General features: G+C 48.9%; 1 protein-coding gene across 1 annotated transcript; it reads right to left on the reverse strand.

Moving 5' to 3' along the window:
• Positions 1–207: 207 nt before the first annotated feature.
• MXRA8 (matrix remodeling associated 8) lies at positions 208–17,394 on the reverse strand. The gene is made up of 10 exons (XM_085079714.1): positions 17,125–17,394; positions 11,717–11,737; positions 10,299–10,607; positions 9,549–9,650; positions 6,877–7,335; positions 3,761–3,919; positions 3,280–3,310; positions 2,690–2,766; positions 1,398–1,475; positions 208–588 (listed from the first exon to the last, which is right to left on the reverse strand). Exons 1-10 carry the CDS (start codon positions 17,171–17,173, stop codon positions 563–565), a joined length of 1,311 nt encoding a protein of 436 aa, XP_084935840.1. The 5' UTR covers positions 17,174–17,394; the 3' UTR covers positions 208–562.
• Positions 17,395–17,601: the final 207 nt, after the last annotated feature.

Below are 17,601 nucleotides of genomic sequence, written 5' to 3' on the forward strand. Positions count from 1 at the left end.
AAAATGAAGAGACTGGCAATTCCCCATTGATAAAATGAGGTTTTCCTGCCATTTGTGAGAGTTTTGCTCTTTGTGCCTCACCTGGGACAGGCCAAGTGCTGTGGGACACTGATTTTTTGGCAGCCTAGGAGAAAGATGAGGCTTTGCCATTGTTATTCTGACGGATTCACTGCGTGGAAAAACGTTTGGTGTAACGATGGCTCGGGATTAGCGATGCAGGTGGTTTTATTTAAAGCAATAACATCAAAGCAAAACCGTCTGCTGATTCAGCTCATAAAAAATCATTGATGCATAAAACCAACAATAATTGTCAGGAAAGGAAAGGGGGAAAAGGGGGGATTGGGAGAACAGAAGAGGAAAAGGCAACCCAAACCCCATAAATGCACACAAGACAGTTGAACTCTTGCAAGAAGCATTTGCACCCTTGTGTGGGGGAAAAGTCGACGTGAAAAAAAAACTCTGTGGGAACTGGAGGGAGATGGAATTAAGAGAAGGCATCTCTCTTCCACGTGAGCCACTTTTGATGGGAGCTTCTGGTCCAGCCAGCAGCTTGGGAATGTCTTCATTTACAATATTCCTTCCTGAAATCTGAAAGGGAATGGAAACAGAGCTCAGCGCCGGGAGAGAGATTCCAAACCATTCCAAGGAGCATGAAAATACTGATTTATCTCTACAGGAACCGTTTGCAGTCACACACATCCCTGATAAGCTCTCAAAAAGCCCCCCAGTGGGACAGGCTGTGAGGGAATTACTGCCCAGATCCATGCAGGGAACAGTGCCATGAGAATTCCACCAGGGACAGCAGGTCAGAGGCAGCTCCAGCCCATTCCCTGCCTGGTGTTATTTCAGCCACGTTTGTAATACTGTAATTCCTCTGGAATGACTCATGGAATCTCACAGCTGATTACAAGCCCTGCAAACTGAGGCACAGCCCTGGGGATGAATCCTGCCTGAGCAAGAGGAGACTCAGGCCCCAGGGAGGGAGAGTTGTTTGCTTTCCTTGGATGAAGCAACTGCCCATCGCCCAGGAATTAATTCAGCTCCAAACACTCTCTCCTGCACAGTGTTTTCTGCCCAAACAGACATTTTTGGGATCCATCTCTGAGGTTACAGCAGAGCAGGCTCTATTCCAGCCCTGCCAGGCCTCCTTTTCCCCAATCCAGAAAAATTCCAATTTATGCCAGGCCAGAAGCTTTTAAAAGCCTAATCACCACTTGCATCTCGTGGCTGTGTGATGAAAGGATGGCAAAAGCTTCTCATTCCTGCTTTTGGCCATGGTGTCTCTCCTCCCTCATTTGGCTGTGGCTTGGTCACTCACTGCTGGACTTCTCCTCCCTCCTGCTGCCCATCAGAAGGTTCCTGCAGCCACCAATTAAGGGCAGGAAAGTCATGATTACCTTTGTCTAAATCAATGTTCTTCGCCGGGAAGCTTCTGCCTTGCTCAGCCTTCTCCTTCAGGATGTTGTTTTTGTAATCTGGGCGAGGGAGGAGCAGAAAGCAGACAGGATGTGAAAGGCAATCAGAGTTTTATGAGCAGGACAGAGGTGATCAGTCCTTCCCTGATGTGCTCTAAGTCTGGCACCTCTGATTTCTAGGAATAATTTGTGGAGTTACTCAGCCAGGCAGCGGGAGAACAGCTCTGACTTCATTTTAGCCCCTGGCATTGAGTTGTGCAAAGTTCAGGTTCCTGCTGCTCCACAGATCCTTCCAGCAGGCAGCAGAAAGCTCTGGGTTATCTCCTCCAAGCTCACCTGGAGGTGCCTGATGCATTTATCCAGAGAATTTGCTCTCCTGGGACACACAGAGAAGGATTTTTGCAACCCACCCTCTGCAATTCCTTTCTTTACTCCTAATTTTGTATCTCTGCCTTACTGAGGTCTTTACAGCAATTCTTGGGACCTCAGGTTTGTCAGCTTGTTCTTTTAAAGGTTGGACCTTTACTGGGGGATGCAAATTAAAAAAAAAAAAAATCAAAGGGACAATAGTTTCCTGGTTTATCAACATGTTCCCTGACAAGTTCCAGCAGGAATGAACTTGGCATCGTGGCAAAACTTCAGGAATTTCAGGGTGGTGCAGAGCAGAGCCTCAGTTCTGTGGGATGGATTCACTCCCAGTCCCAGCAGGAACCACCCCTGATCAATTATTGACACAACAAACTCAAGGCTGCACCTTCCAGCTCCAGCAAGGAGCAGCATCCATCTTCAGGAGTGTTGGAAATTCCCCAAATCAGTCCTAGATAACCCCAAAAAAATACCTTCACAGTGTGAGATGAGCTTCCTTCCCCTCCTTCCAGTGTCTTTCATTTTACCAGGAGTTCCAGTGGGATTTGTATTTTCCCTTTTGTATCTCAGGACCTCTGTTGCAAATTTTCTTCCTGTCTTTTCTCTGTTTCCCTGCCCTAAATGCTCTCACAGATCCTGACAGAAAACCCAAATGTTCCCTGAATGATTTGACCTCCAGGGAGGATGAAATCAGAAAATGAAACCAACTGGGATTCAGCACAAGGTGGAGGCAGTGAACTGAACTAACTCAGGACTTCTCTTTATCCCCATTTTGGTCAAATAAAATCCACACCCACTCCCAGAGGTTAAGGAGGAAGAGGTTAAGTCTCTTCAAAAAAATCAAAACAGCATTAGAAACTCCAGATTGACAGGGATTTTGAGCTGGTTTGGTTGCCAGGGATACCTACCCAGCCTGATGTCTTCACTTTTGTGTGGGGTCAGATCTGTGGTGTCCACTGTAAATTCTTTAAGATTCACATCCTTCCTGGAAAGGGAATAATGGTGGGAAAATGGCATTGTCACATTCTTTGATAACTGGCTCATTTCACACTTTTTCCCAATAGCTTTTTCTAATGCTGCTTTGGAGAATTTAATTTATTTGGTTTTTAATTTTTTTTCCCCATGTGTTTGTTCAGAGCTTAGAACAATGGGCAGCTAATCTGTGCAGGAACTTCCCTCTCTCTTCCACTTTAAAAATACAAAATAAAGCTTAGAGGAGCTCAGGTTCATGATCTTGGCCCCATCTCACAGCAGGTCTGTGAATTATTCCTTTACCAACCCCAAGGCCATCTCACAGAAACTTCAGCTGTGAATCAGTTCCCACAGTGTAACAAGAGGAAATTCAATTGCCAAATCAGCCCTACAAACCATTTTCTCCTTCCACTTCCTCCTCCTAACCAGATCCTCAGCTGGTTTAGGCTCTTAGCTGAGGAGAGCAGCCATACATTCATTTTCATGAATTCTAACCCTAATTAATAAACTCTGTAATTGTACTTACTCTCCGTATTTCTTCACGTTGTACTCATAACCTAAACAGGGAGAAAAAGCAGAATGAGAACATCCAACCTGGATACATTCCTGGTGTTTGCTGTTTGTGTGAAATCCAAAACCAGTGCTGTGGATGTCACCCAAAGATCCCAAATTCCACCCAGAGCCACCCAGCATGGAGGTCCAGCAAGGCCCTGAGTTCCCAAGGGATAAATCCCACTTTTGAAAGGTTTTTCTTCTCCCTCCTATTGATCAACTCAGCAAATCACAAGCGGGAATCACTCAAAACTTGAATTTGATGAACTTGGAGATGTTTCCCAACCCCAAAATTCCATGAAATCAAAGCCTAGAAGTTTTCACACCACACCAGGGAATCCCTTTGGGTAAATCCTCCCCTCTGGGCAGGTTCCTGGTTCTCCATCCCTGTTTTTTCAGGAATGATTTGCAGGATAACACCTCAGAAAGTCCCTCCAAGTTCTCCCAGGGCTCACCTCTCTGCCGGCGCCTGCGGGTGACGAGGACCACGATGATGAGGAGGACGAGGAAGAGCAGCAGAGTGGCCAGGATGTAACCCAGCTGCTGGAAGAAGTGCATCCTGCTCTCTGGGATGATGACATTTATCACGTTGTGGCCTCTGACCACGTTTGGATCTGAGGGGAGGAAAAGAGAGATTGTTGGAAACATCCAGGGAAAAGTGGGATCACACCTGGGAATGTTCAGGGGGAAATTCTCCTGGATTGGAGGAATTAAAGGGGAAATCAGTGCCTGATTTACAACACCCAGCTCCTCTGGCAGGTGGGAATATCCAGGGAAAAGTTCTGTAGGAATTCAATTCTGTAGGAATTAAAGGGCAAATCAGTGCCTGATTTACAACACCCAGCTCCTCTGGCAGCCCAGGGAAAAATTCTGTAGGAATTCAATTCTGTAGGAATTAAAGAGAAAATCACTGCCTGATTTACAACACCCAGCTCCTCTGGCAGGTGGGAATGTCCAGGGAAAAGTGGGATCACACCTGGGAATGTTCAGGGAGAAATTCTCCTGGATTGGAGGAATTAAAGGGCAAATCAGTGTCTGATTTACAACACCCAGCTCCTCTGGTGGGTGGGAATATCCAGAGAAAAGTTCTGTAGGAATTCAATTCTGTAGGAATTCAATTCTGTAGGAATTAAAGGGGAAATCAGTGCCTGATCTACAGCACCCAGCTCCTCTGGCAGGTGGGAATACCAAGGGAAAAGTGGGATCACACCTGGGAATGTTCAGGGAGAAATTTTTCTGGATTGGAGGAATTAAAGGGGAAATCAGTGCCTGATTTACAACACCCAGCTCCTCTGGCAGGTGGGAATATCCAGGGAAAAGTTCTGTAGGAATTCAATTCTGTAGGAATCCAATTCTGTAGGAATTAAAGGGCAAATCAGTACCCGTTTTACAGCACCCAGTTCCTCTGGCAAATGGGAATATCCAGGGAAAAGTGGGATCACACCTGGGAATGTTCAGGGAGAAATTCTCCTGGGCTGGAGGAACTAAAGGGCAAATCAGTGCCCATTTTACAGCACCCAGCTCCTCTGGCAAATGGGAATATCCAGGGAAAAGTTCTTCTGTAGGAATTCAATTCTGTAGGAATTAAAGGGCAAATCAGTGCCTGATTTACAACACCCAGCTCCTCTGGCAGGTGGGAATATCCAGGGAAAAGTTCTGTAGGAATTGAATTCTGTAGGAATTAAAGGGGAAATCAGTGCCTGATTTACAGCACCCAGCTCCTCTGGCAGGTGGGAATATCCTGAATATAGAAGGGAGAACTTCTTCTATAGGAATTTAATTCTATAAGAATCAAAGGCCAGGAGCTTTAGCTGCTGCCTGACAGAAGCTCACTGGTTTGCTGTTGTTATCCCCTCACTGCTGTTGTGTTCCCCAGCAGAATTCCAGGTGGTTTCTCATGGAATGGGGCAAAGGCTCAGCTGTCACAAACAGGGCATGGCCCAGCAGGAATGGGCTGGAAAAAGCTCCTCAGTGTCTCCACTTCTCCACATTTCCGTGGCCTCAGCACATTTTTGTGTGGAGCTCTCAGAGCAGCTCAGGGTTCACTGCCTGCAGGGACAAAGCTCTTCCCAAAAATGCTCTCTTGGACAGGGGAAGTGGCTTTTGTCAGGAAGGAAAATTCCTCCAGCACTGAGGCCACCAAAGCCAAACCCAGACAGCTCTGCCAGGCTGATTTACTCAGAGATTCCTCCTCACTTCTGAGCAGGTAGGGAACCAATTCAGGACAACAGCCAGGAAAGAGAGAAATAAATTCCTGAGTGGACAACTCTGGAAACAAGATGTGGTTTCCATCTGGAAGGGCTGTGAGCAGAGATATCATCAATATTTGGATGTCCTGATCTCCAGCCACCTCTCCTCAGCCCTGCTTGTGTTTTCTGGACACCAACCTTAGCCTCAGGGGGAAAGTTTAGGTTTCTACGACTCGAGAGAGCCAATTTCTACAGGAGAATAAACCTGTTTAAAAATGCATGAAGCAAATCAAAATTCTCTATTAAACAGCCAATAAATATTAAAACACGATGAATATTTTAAAGTGTTAATAAAGAGCCATACCCCAAAGACTTTAAAAAAAATATTAAACTCGGGATTTTTTGTTTTCTTTTTCTGCCTGAACGAAGCGTGATGGGTTTGAGTTTGGACAGGCTGACAGATGATAGCTCAGTACAGTGGAAAATATGAAAATTGGTTTTAGGCACACACAAAAAAAAAAGAAAAAAAGGAAAAAAAAAAAAGCTGAAGGGTGGAGAAAAATTCCTGGTGGTTGATTCTGCATGGTCTGGCACCTTGCAGAGCCTAAACATCCATGAAAAGGGGAGAGAAACTCTGGTGAGAAGAGCTGTGACAGCAAAGACAGGAGGAAAAAGCCAAAAAAAAAGGAAAGGGAGCTGTAAAAAACACAACACAAACCCAGCTTGCTTGCCTCAGGGCCTGCCAGCAGCGCAGAGCTGTCCTGGGGCAGAGGGGACAGGAGCTGCCCTGTCCCCACAGCACTGCAGAAGGGGGTCTGCTGAGGGCCACCCCAGCCCTGGGGCAGCACAGCATCCTCACAGCCACCTGGGCAGCTCCAGGGGATGGAAACAGCTTGGAATCAGCTGGAGGCAGGATGGCTGAGCTCTTCAGAGCCCAAAAATGCAACAGTGGATACTTCTTGTGTAGAAAACCACAAAGGAGACAGAGGAGCCCTGCAGCTTTATCCCAATGAAGGGAGCCTGGCTTTTCCCAGTGGGATTTCCTGCAAATTCCCACCAGGAGACTCCACTCACCTGTTCCACCTAGCATCCTATCAAAACACCAAATTAAAACATTTCATTAAACGGTTAAAAGGGTAAAAGGGTTAAATGGGTAAAAGGGTTCCTTTTACCATTAAATGGGTAAACTAAATGGGTAAAAGGGTTCCTTTTACCATTAAATGGGTAAACTAAATGGGTAAAAGGGTTCCTTCCACCATTAAATGGGTCAATTAAATGGGTAAAAGGGTTCCTTTTACCCCTCTAACCACACCCTCCTCATCACTCCAAACCCATCAAAACCCAACAGCTCAACACCAAAACTCCAACCTCCTCCCGCTCACCTCCAGCCGGTGCCACCCCGTGCGTGGTGATGTTGACCACCCTCCTGTCCACGGGCGGCTCGGCGACAGCCAGCCGGTAGATCCTGCGCTCGTGGAGGCCGCAGTAGTGGTGGTGCAGGTGGCACGAGTAGGTCCCCTCGTCGGCGCTCTCCAGGCGGGAGATGCGCAGCGAGAAGTCGCCGAGGGCGAAGGCGCGCGGGGTGATGTTCATCTTCTGCCGCAGGAAGAGCGGCCCGTAGGAGCGCCGCTCCCCCGAGGCGTACAGGTCGATGAGGCGGTCGGCGCGGTCGTGGGGGACCCCGGGGGGCTGCCGGTCCCAGTGCACCACCTGCTGCTCCTCCTCGCTGTGCCGCTCCGTCCAGATGTGCTGGCGGTTGACGCAGGGCAGGGTCACCGTGCTGCCCTCCGGGGTCACCAGCACCGGCTTCTCGCCGTCCCAGTACTCGCTGGCCTCCTCGGCTGGTGGGGAAACACAGCCTCAGGATGGCCAGCTCTACTCACGTACTTGCCCCGTAAAATCTACTTAATTTTCCTTTCTCTGGCTAAAATCAGTAAAATTTTGGCCCAATTTGCGGTTGATGCAGGGCAGTGTCACCGTGCTGCCCTCTGGGGTCACCAGTCCCAGTGCTTGCTGGCGTCCTCAGCTGGTGGGGAAACACAGCCTCAGGATGGACATCTCTACTCACCCACTCACCCCACATAATCTGCCTATGTTTCCTTGCTGTGGCTAAAATCAGTAAAATTTTGGCCCAATTTGCGGTTGACGCAGGGCAGTGTCACCCTGCTGCCCTCCGGGGTCACCAGCACCGGCTTCTCGCCGTCCCAGTACTCGCTGGCTTCCTCGGCTGGTGGGGAAACACAACCTCAGGATGGACATCTCTACTCACCTGGCCTACTTGCCCCATAAAATCTGCTTAAGTTTCCTTGCTCTGGCTAAAATCAGTAAAATTTTGGCCCAATTTGCGGTTGATGCAGGGCAGTGTCACCGTGCTGCCCTCTGGGGTCACCAGTCCCAGTACTCGCTGGCCTCCTCGGCTGGTGGGGAAACACAGCCTCAGGATGGCCAGCTCTACTCACCTGGCCTATTTGCCCCATAAAATCTGCTTAAGTTTCCTTTCTCTGGCTAAAATCAGTAAAATTTTGGCCCAATTTGCTGTCACGGTCGTGGTTGATGCAAAATTCCCACTCTGGTCTAAGTGTCCAGGACAGCCAGGCACACCTAAAATTGCTCTCAGATCCTGGAATCCCGAATTCCAAGTGTCCAGGACGGCCAGGCACACCTAAAATTACTCTCAGACCCTCCAAACCCAAATCCCAAGTGCCCAGGACAGCAAAGCCCACCTAAAATTGCTCTCAGACCCCACAATCCTGAATTCCAAGTACCAAGGACACCCAGGAACACCCAAGATTCCCCTCAGACCCCACAATCCTATAACACATCCCCTCCAAAAATCCCCAAAATACCCCACAGGGGTAACATATCTAGTCCACTTCAGTGGACAATAAAGAAAAACACCTTTTTCTTCTCCAACCTCGGCCATTTCACAAAGCAAAGCCACTTTCTTCCCCTCCTAACCGAGAGTTAATCTGCTGCTCCAGAAAGCAGGAAGTCTATTCCCTCCACAGGCTAAGAATGGAACGAGGATCTTCATCCCAATCCTCTGAGCAGGAAATGCTTTCTTACCCACAAAGGCCCTAATTACTGGAGGAGCTGAAGCAGCACTGCTCCGTGTTTGGCTCTTGGAAAAGAACAACAGAAGAACCCAAAGCAGGGAGGAGCAGATTGGGGCTCTTGGGGTGTTTTTATGGCAGCAGCACAGGGGATGCAGTGCTCAGCAGTTTCTCTGGTTTAAATGGATTTTAAGGGATTAAATATAGAGGTTTAAATGGATTTTAATGGATTTAATGGATGCCAATAGCTGGTTTTTAAAGGTGGGCCTAGAGGGTGGGAACTCGAGGTGGGTTTTTAAGTGCAGGCCTCCCAGGGCAGACCCTTGTGGCTGAGCTGAGGGGATGGATTGTCACCAGGGGTGTTCTGAGGGGATGGAGTGTCACCAGGGGTGTCCTGAGGGGATGGAGTGTCACCAGGGGTGTTCTGAGGGGATTGATTGTCACCAGGGCTGTCCTGAGGGGATGGAGTGTCACCAGGGGTGTTCTGAGGGGATTGATTGTCACCAGGGCTGTTCTGAGGGGATGGATGGTCACCAAGGCAGTCCTGAGTGGATGGATGGTCACCAGGGGTGTCCTGAGGGGATGGATGGTCACCAGAGGTGTCCTGAGGGGATGGATGGTCACCAGGGGTGTCCTGAGGGGATGGATTGTCACCAGAGGTGTTCTGAGGGGATGGATTGTCACCAGAGGTGTTCTGAGGGGATGGATTGTCACCAGGGCTGCCCTGAGGGTATGGATGGTCACCAGGGCTGTCCTGAGGGGATGGATTGTCACCAGGGGTGTTCTGAGGGGATGGATTGTCACCAGGGCTGTCCTGAGGGGACGGATTGTCACCAGGGGTGTCCTTTAGCTGCAGGCCAAGGAAGAAGAGAGGCTCACAAATAACCTCAGTGAATAACCCCTCTGGAACTCAGGCACTCAGCACCATGAGCGCCACGCTCTGCTGGTGTTTCCCAAACTCCTGTGGCACCAGTGACACCTGGAGCTGTCCCCACACCCACCTCTCTTGGTGACAACCAGCTGGACTTTCACAGTTTCATACAGGTGGCAGTAGTGGTGGTGGAGATTGCAGGAATATGTGCCTGCATCACTCTCTGCAACACCTGGGGAAAGAGGGAATTCAGTGGTTTATATGAAACAATGATTACTTTTGGCATTTACAGTTTCCTAAATCCTCGTCTGGATGTGAAATAACTTCATTCTGAGCCATCCTTGTCACCAGGGTGGGTTAAACAGAGACAAATCATCTCACCTAATATAATAATTTGGAATGAAATTATTTGTTCAGTTGATTTGTTTTGTGAGGAAGCTCCCCGGGGCAGCTGCAGGTTTCACTTTGAAGCAAAACCATAGGAACTGTGCATGAGTTTGGTGGCAATTTATCAACTTCTTCCTGCCTTGAATCTCCAGCTGAAAGCTCCACTTCCCTCAGAGCCCAAGAAGCATAAATTAATTCATGTGCATGTCCAGGAATGCAGGGAATTCAGCCAGAGGGAAATGCTGAGATGGTTCTTATCTGCTGAATGCACTGAGCTGTGCAAGTTGTCTGGGACAGACCTGGAGGTGCACAAGTGACCTCTGAGTGCCACATCAAAGGATGGGGATTCCATCACCTCCCTGGGCAGCCCTTGACAACCTGAAACTCCACCTGAGAATTAGATCATTAACCTGGAATCGATTCATTTCTAAAAAAAATGAAAACCACTCCCACCAAAACCCACAAACCCCGACGGTGGGAAAAACCGCCATACCTTTAATCACCAGTGAGAAATTCCCATCCGCAAAGGCATTCTCAGGCATGAGGATCCTGCCCTGGTTGTAGGAGCTGTAGACACGCTGGTCCCCAGCTGAGTACATGTCACAGAGCCTCTCCATCCTGCCGTCCCCGTAGTAGGAGCTGAGCAGGTCCCAGTGCACCACGCGCTGCCGGTCGTTGAGGCGATCCTGCGTCCACACCATGCGGTGGCTCTTGCAGGGCAGCACGGCCTGGGAGCCCAGCGTGGCACTGATGTTCTGCACAGACACCACCACGCTGGCAGGGTTGGAGGCGTCAGCTGGCACTGGGAACCGGCAGCAAAGGGGGGAGAAGGAGAGGTGGAGGGTTGTGGGGTTAATGGGGTGTGGAGGAGGTAGTGGGGGGAGTTAGGCTTGTGGTGGAATTTCTGCATATTTTGGGCTCTGGTTGCAAGACCAGCATTGTTGTGGAGAATAACAGAATCCTGAGCTGGAAGGGACCCACAGGATCATTGATCCAACCCTTATCCCTGCACAGACACCCCAAAATCCCACCCTGATTATTGATCCAACTCTTATCCCTACACTGACACCCCAAAATCCCACCCTGTGCCTGATTATTGATTCCAACTCTTATCCCTGCACAGACACCCCAAAATCCCACCCTGATTATTGATTCCAACTCTTATCCCTGCACTGACACCCCAAAATCCCACCCTGATTATTGATTCCAGCCCTTAGCCCTGCACAGACATCCCAAAATCCCACTGAGTGCCTGATTATTGATTCTAACTCTTATCCCTGCATTGACACCCCAACAATCCCACCCTGATTATTGATCCAACTCTTATCCCTACACTGACACCCCAAAATCCCACCCTGATTATTGATTCTAACTCTTATCCCTGCACAGACATCCCAAAATCCCACTGAGTGCCTGATTATTGATTCCAACTCTTATCCCTACACTGACACCCCAACAATCCCACCCTGATTATTGATCCAACTCTTATCCCTGCACAGACACCCCAAAATCCCACCCTGTGCCTCCCTGAGAGCAGTGCCCAAACACTCCTGGAGCTTTTGGGTCCATGCTCATTCCCTGGGGAGCCTGGGCAGTGCCCCACTATTTGGGGGAGAACCTTTTCCTAATAAAGAGAACTCAAACACTGATTTCATTTGGTGAAAGCAAAAGAGAACCCAAACATTGATTTCATTCAGTGAAAGCAATGTCTGTTACCAGGGTTGAACACTCCACCTGTCCTACCCACCCCTCCTAATCCTGAACCCCTAGAAAATCCAAATTTAGGGCCAGCAATGCATGGGATGCATAATCTATAGAAGTTAGGAATGAAAGCCTCAGTGCACATTATGGGATCCTCTCCCTCCTCCTCATGATCACAAACCCAAGCACATTTACAGAGATGTCACTCACCTGAGTATGAGCACACAGAACCTGTCAAAGCAGAAAATAAAGAGTGTCACTGACAACAAAAAGGAGGAAAAAAGCTACAAATACACTCCAGACAAGTCAGCAGCCACCTCTGTTATTACTCCATCTGTTTCTCCCTCCCCTGTTAATTCTGATTTTTAGATCTGGCTGCTCCATTTCCCATTGCTGACACACTCTCTTGTCAGCACAGCTCATTCTGGGATGCTCTGGATGCAACTCCAGCTCCTTCCAACTCGTCTGACTCAGATCCACACAGGGAGAGCTGTGCAAGGAGTGAACCAGTGCCTTTAATTCTGCATTTCTCTGCTCCAGTCCCTCCTGCTCCCTGTGTAGGAGGGATCCAGAAGGTCTCGTGGCACCACACTTTGGATTCCCAACACAACACCACCATTCATCTCTCCAACCAGCCAAGCCCAAGTGGGTTCCATCAACATCATTGGATGTTTTGTCCTGCTAATGTCAGAGGCACAATGTCCTCCAGACTAATGCTGTATTTTTTAATTTATTTTTTTTTTTTAGCCCTGGAATTTATGAATTTCAAACGAGTCCAAATCCACTGCAGACTGGGGCTGTTTTAGTGCTAAGAATAAACGTGGTTTCCTCCCCTTTTCCTATCACAAAACACTGGGCAGGGAGAGAACAAAAACTGAGCAGCACTCCCTGTTGAGCTGCCAGCTCAAAGGCACTCCAAACAGAAGGTATTTTTTCCTACATTTATAATCTCAGCGTCACAAAGAGAAGAATCAAATCTTGGACAAGGTCTGAACTCTCTGTATATAAGAAAGAGACATCATAATTCCATTATTTGATGGTCGAAATATATCATCTTTGGAAGCCAGGAATGAGTTAGCTTAGAAAAACAAAGGAATGATAAAAAAGCTCTTTCACAGCACCAAATCAGCCAGGAAAAATCGGTGTGACTTGTGAAGGCCACCAGCTCCCAGCACAGCAGTGTCACCGTGCCCAGGCAGTGTCCCTGGGGATGAATGGGTGTGGTTCGCCCCGGGGCCAGGGGACAAGGCGATGTCACGACTGTCACGACATAAACAGCGACTTGAGAGCTCGGGAATGGTGTCTGAGGTGCTGCCAGAGCTCTGCACGAACAGCAAATCGATTTGGAGCGACAGAAACATCCTCTGCTGGCTCAGCCCGAGGAATGAAGGCATTTACTGCCTCTCCTTTCCTCTTCCGAGTTAATGGGAAAAACACGGAGCCCGAATTCAGCCATCAATCTAAATAGCCACAAAAACAGCCAGCTCAGCCATCCAAAGCTCTGCTCAGCAGCTCTGAACTCACCCCAGCGCCTGGTTCTGCACCTTTTCGGGCTGCTGGAATTCCCACCTGCCCCTCCTGCCAGGACAAGGACCATCCTTGTCCTTCTGTCCCTCCCTGCTGCAGCCTGGGCAGCCAGGGGCATTTCTCCAAACTCAACTCTCTGTGAAATGAGGGGTTTGGCTGGGATGGAGCAGCTTTTAGATAAGAAAATCTGGAGTCCTGTGGGTTCTTTTTCCCTCCACTCTTGAAACTTCAGCCAGGAGGAGGGCAGGAATGCTCTTACTTCCTCAACAAGGTGTTTCTAAGGTTTGACCCTCAGCGACCTGGAGGTGCTGCATCCTGTTGGGAGCAGGGAAGAGCCTGTGGATTTCACATATTTCATTTTATATACTGCATTTTGGATTTTTGACTTGCAGGGTGTTGCCACACCAAGCTGGGTTGAATTGAGCACCACAGCAAAACCCATCCGAGATGAGGTTTTAAATGAGAATTAAATATTGGAGCTCAGCACAGAGAGCTGGAAGAGAAAGGATTTCTCACTATTCCCGTGCACACAGAACCTGGACAGAAGTTTTGGGTCTGAACCTGCCCTGGGATATCCCATCCATAGCTCAGACCAAATGGAAGCTGCAAATATTAAAAAAAAAAAACCAATAATCACAGCCAAGCAGCAAAATCCTAGAAGGGGGAAAAAAAAGGATAACTCTTCACAGGAAGCACGGGAACTCCAGCAGACAAAAAGGAAGAACTGATTGTTCTGATTCCCCAGCCATGCTGGAAACCTGCACACATCCCTCAGCTCGTGGGCAAGGCTCATTTGACAGAGCTGTGAATGAGATCACTCAGAAATGTGAGGAATCTGGGATGTCTCTGAGCTCTTGCACGCCTGGAGAAAACGGAATTTTGAACAACTGACCTTCAATAACCCAAACACAGAGCAGCAGTGGAGAGAGGAATGAAATTTTCTCTTTTCAGAGTCCTCCCTGTGCTGTGGGACCAGCAGAGCAACCAAACCCTGCTTTTGTAAAGGGATTTTCTACCACAGCAGCCTCTGAACAGATAAAGCCACAGCAAAGCCCAGGAAAGGTGACAGCAGCTCTGGGGTCAGCTGGGAGCTGTGGTTTTGGTGAGTCACACTTCCCAACCTGCAGCTGGGAAAGCAAAGTGTCTCTGTGCACTTGGTGAAAGCTCTGATTTGTGTCATCACAGGGCTCCAAGATCTGCAACTCCTAAACCTCAGATACCTTCAGAGCTGTCAGCACAGAACCCAACTGGGGCTTCCATTTCAAAGTTTCAAGTTCCACAGGATGGAGAATCACTTTATCTTTTCTGTGTGATGCAACCACAAAAAACACCAAAAAACCACCAAAACAAAAAAACCCCAACAAAACCAAAAGAAACAAACAAACAACAAAAAAGAAACACCCACCAAAAAAACCCCAAAACCCTCCAAAAAAACCTAACAAAAGAACATCTATTTGCTGTCCCCTGCCACATTCTGTGCTGACTCAGCAGGATCCCAGAGATACTCGCTGGTCCCACAGCATAGGAAGAGGAAAGCAGCCTGGAAAACGATTTCTTAATCCCTTGTAAAAGGCAGAGCCAGCTCTTACTGCTTGAATCCCATCCATTTGTCGAGTGAAGAATTAAGCCACGAAAAACTGTGGGCAAACTAGGAGCGAAAGGCTGGAGCTGGGAAAGGTGTGGGACTTGCTCAGAGCTCTCCAGGCAGTGTCCTTGGAGCAGGACAAGCAGGAAATTGTCCCTTGAGTCCTGCCTGAAGAATTCCAGCTTTTCTCTGCTCCTGGGATGGAGGAGATGCTGCTCAGATCAGTGCTGATAGAACAACTGAGCTCCTGTTTGATACTGGGGGATGAAAAACTTTCCCCAGAGAAGAAAAGCCCTGCAGAAAAGACGTGTTTTTCCCCAAATCTGTGTGTGCCAAATTCCTTATTTCTCCCAGAAATCCCTCTGTTTATAGGGGTTTAATGGTCTCTGTAGAGTCATTACACAATTGTGGGAAAAGCAGCAGCCTGTGCCACCAGGCTGTCCCCAAACCCTCTGGGGAGTGGCAGTGGCTCCATGCTGAGCCTTTAGGGGGCTGAGAGGCTTTGGATGCAGCAGCAGTGAGGTGACAGTGACACAAAGGTCTCCTCTGGGAGCCAGGCTGGTTAAACCCACGGAGCAGGAACCAGGAGAAACATCTGGGCTCATCTGGAGCAGGGATATGGTGAGCAAAACAGCTCCCCCTGAACTTCTCCCATCCACCTCCTGTCCAGCCTGCAAGACTCAGCTTTTCAGCAAAACAAATTTTCCCTTTCAAAGCCCACTGATGGTCAAGCCCGGCTTTGAACTGAGCTTTCCTCTAAATCTCTGGGTTTGTTTATTTTTAAAGGCTTCCTGGGCCAACTTTCCCAACAGCAGAGCCTCCCACTCCCAAACAGGATGTCAGAGCTCTTCAGCACCCATCCAACCCAACCTGGGCTTGGGAGAAACATCTGGGCTCATCTGGAGCAGGGATATGGTGAGAAAAACTGCTCCCCCTGAGCTCCTCCCATCCACCTCCTGTCCAGCCTGTGAGATTTAGCTTTTCAGCAAAACAAATTTTCCCTTTTAAAGCCCATTGATGGTCAAGCCAGGCTTTGAACTGAGCTTTTCTCTAAATCTCTGAGTTTGTTTATTTTTAAAGGCTTCCTGGGCCAACTTTCCCAACAGCAGAGCCTCCCACTCCCAAAAAGGATGTCAGAGCTCTTCAGCACCCATCCCACCCAGCAATCCCAGCCCTCCCTGCAGGTAGGAACACGCAGAGAGCAGGAATGTGCTGCCTGGGCAGAAAGGAAGAGCTTTTTGTCTGCACCAGGAGCCAATCCTCACCTCGGGCACAGGCAGGATCCCTCCGAGATCTCTGCCCCAGCTCTCTGACAGGATTTGAGCTGAGCTCAATAATCCCTTCCCTGCTTCCCCTTGGCTGCAGGCCCGCGGGATGGTTTGCAGAGCCATTCCAAACACGGAGCTCTTCCTCCCTGCGAGACGTTAACGCTTGAGGGAGTGGTTCGTCTGCACAGAGATCATCCCAACGGCACCGATTGCTTCCCTTCTCCCCTTCCCATCCTCATCATTGGATGATACACAATAATCTGATTTAGGTGGGCTCAAACACACAGCCAGGTGTCTCCAAAATGCACCTGAAGTCTGCCAGAGATCATCCATCTCTGCAGCAGCCCAACCTGCTCTTCCTGCCCCGGTGCTCCCCAGGCTCTGCCAAACCTCCCCGGGACTCACTGGATTGACTGGTTGGAGCTTCTGGAATCCACAACGTGGCCTCTCCTCCTCCTCCTCCTCTTTATCCCACCCCACACGGCAGGTTTCTGAGCCTCTTTAACCCTTCTGTCCCTCCGACTGATCCCATCATTCGCCAATCCCTAAACCTCGCCTGGGGGCATTGCAGAGCTGGTGATGATGTGGTGACACGGAAAGTGGGTTAATTAGGGACCAAAGGGAGAGCTCCTCACCTTATTCCACCTCGGTGCTGAGGAATTGAGGGGCTCAGGTGTCAGTCACAGCCTTTTTAGAAGGGCTGGGAAGAGCAGGGGGTTCCCCAAAAAACTTGTGCTACTCACTTGCTGCTCCTTTCTTGCACCTCGCTACCCAAAAGTGAATTTCGTGTTTGTCTTTATGCTGACAAGAGGAAAAGAAACCCCAAAACCACATTTCTTTTTTTTTCTCCATCTGAACCCTCACACACAGCTGTTTCTGCTTCTTCAAAAGTAAAATACAACCTTAAATCCCATCAATCTGACTGAGAAAGCTTTGCTGTGCTCACACCCAAGCTTATCGGTTTGGAATTTGCTGATCAGAGTTGCTGATGGGAAGAAAAGGCATTGCACAAACATGCTGAACAGAGCTGCAACAACCTCCAACATTTTGCCATTCTCTCCCCAAAAAGCAGGAAGAACCCACGACTCCCTCCCCATCCCAGACAAAACCAGAGCAAACTCGGGAATCCGAACAAAATCTCCCAAAGACAACAGTTCCAAATCTCCCAGCTAACCCCCAGCCCCGCCGTGCAGCTGAAATAAAACCAAACAACACCCCAGCAGCAGCTCAGAGCTTACTTTGCTGAAGCAAAATCTGCCACAGGAGGAGTTTTACAAGTTGCTCCATGTCTTCGGCTTCTCCGTGTTTTCGCCTCTCTTGAAAAACAAGCTGAAGACTTTTTTTTTTTCTTTTTTTTTTTTTTTCCCCCCTTAACTTTCTCTACTGTAACTGGAAAACACTATGATCTCATCCATTTACATCCCCAGCGCTGGGGACAGCAGCTCATATTCGGCAGGATTACTCCACCTCCAGCTCCCCACCTCCCCTCTCCCTCCACCTCCTTCCCTTCCCTCACACTTTCTGCATTTCCCTCTTCCCCCTCCCCTCCCTCGGGGACCTCCTGATCCCTCCCTGACTCTGACATCAAGCTCTGATGGGCTGAAGTTGCTCCCACACTCACACAACAAAATCCTCCAGCCTCCCCCTAGGGATGGAACCAATTTTCTCGGTGCTTTCGCTTGGTGCAGCTGTTTGCTCCCTTTGCCTGACGCTCA

The sequence above is a fragment of the Lichenostomus cassidix genome, chromosome 21 (genome assembly GCF_008360975.1).
Source record: "Lichenostomus cassidix isolate B80296 chromosome 21, HeHo_3.0, whole genome shotgun sequence".
NCBI classification, from domain to species: Eukaryota; Metazoa; Chordata; class Aves; order Passeriformes; family Meliphagidae; genus Lichenostomus; species Lichenostomus cassidix.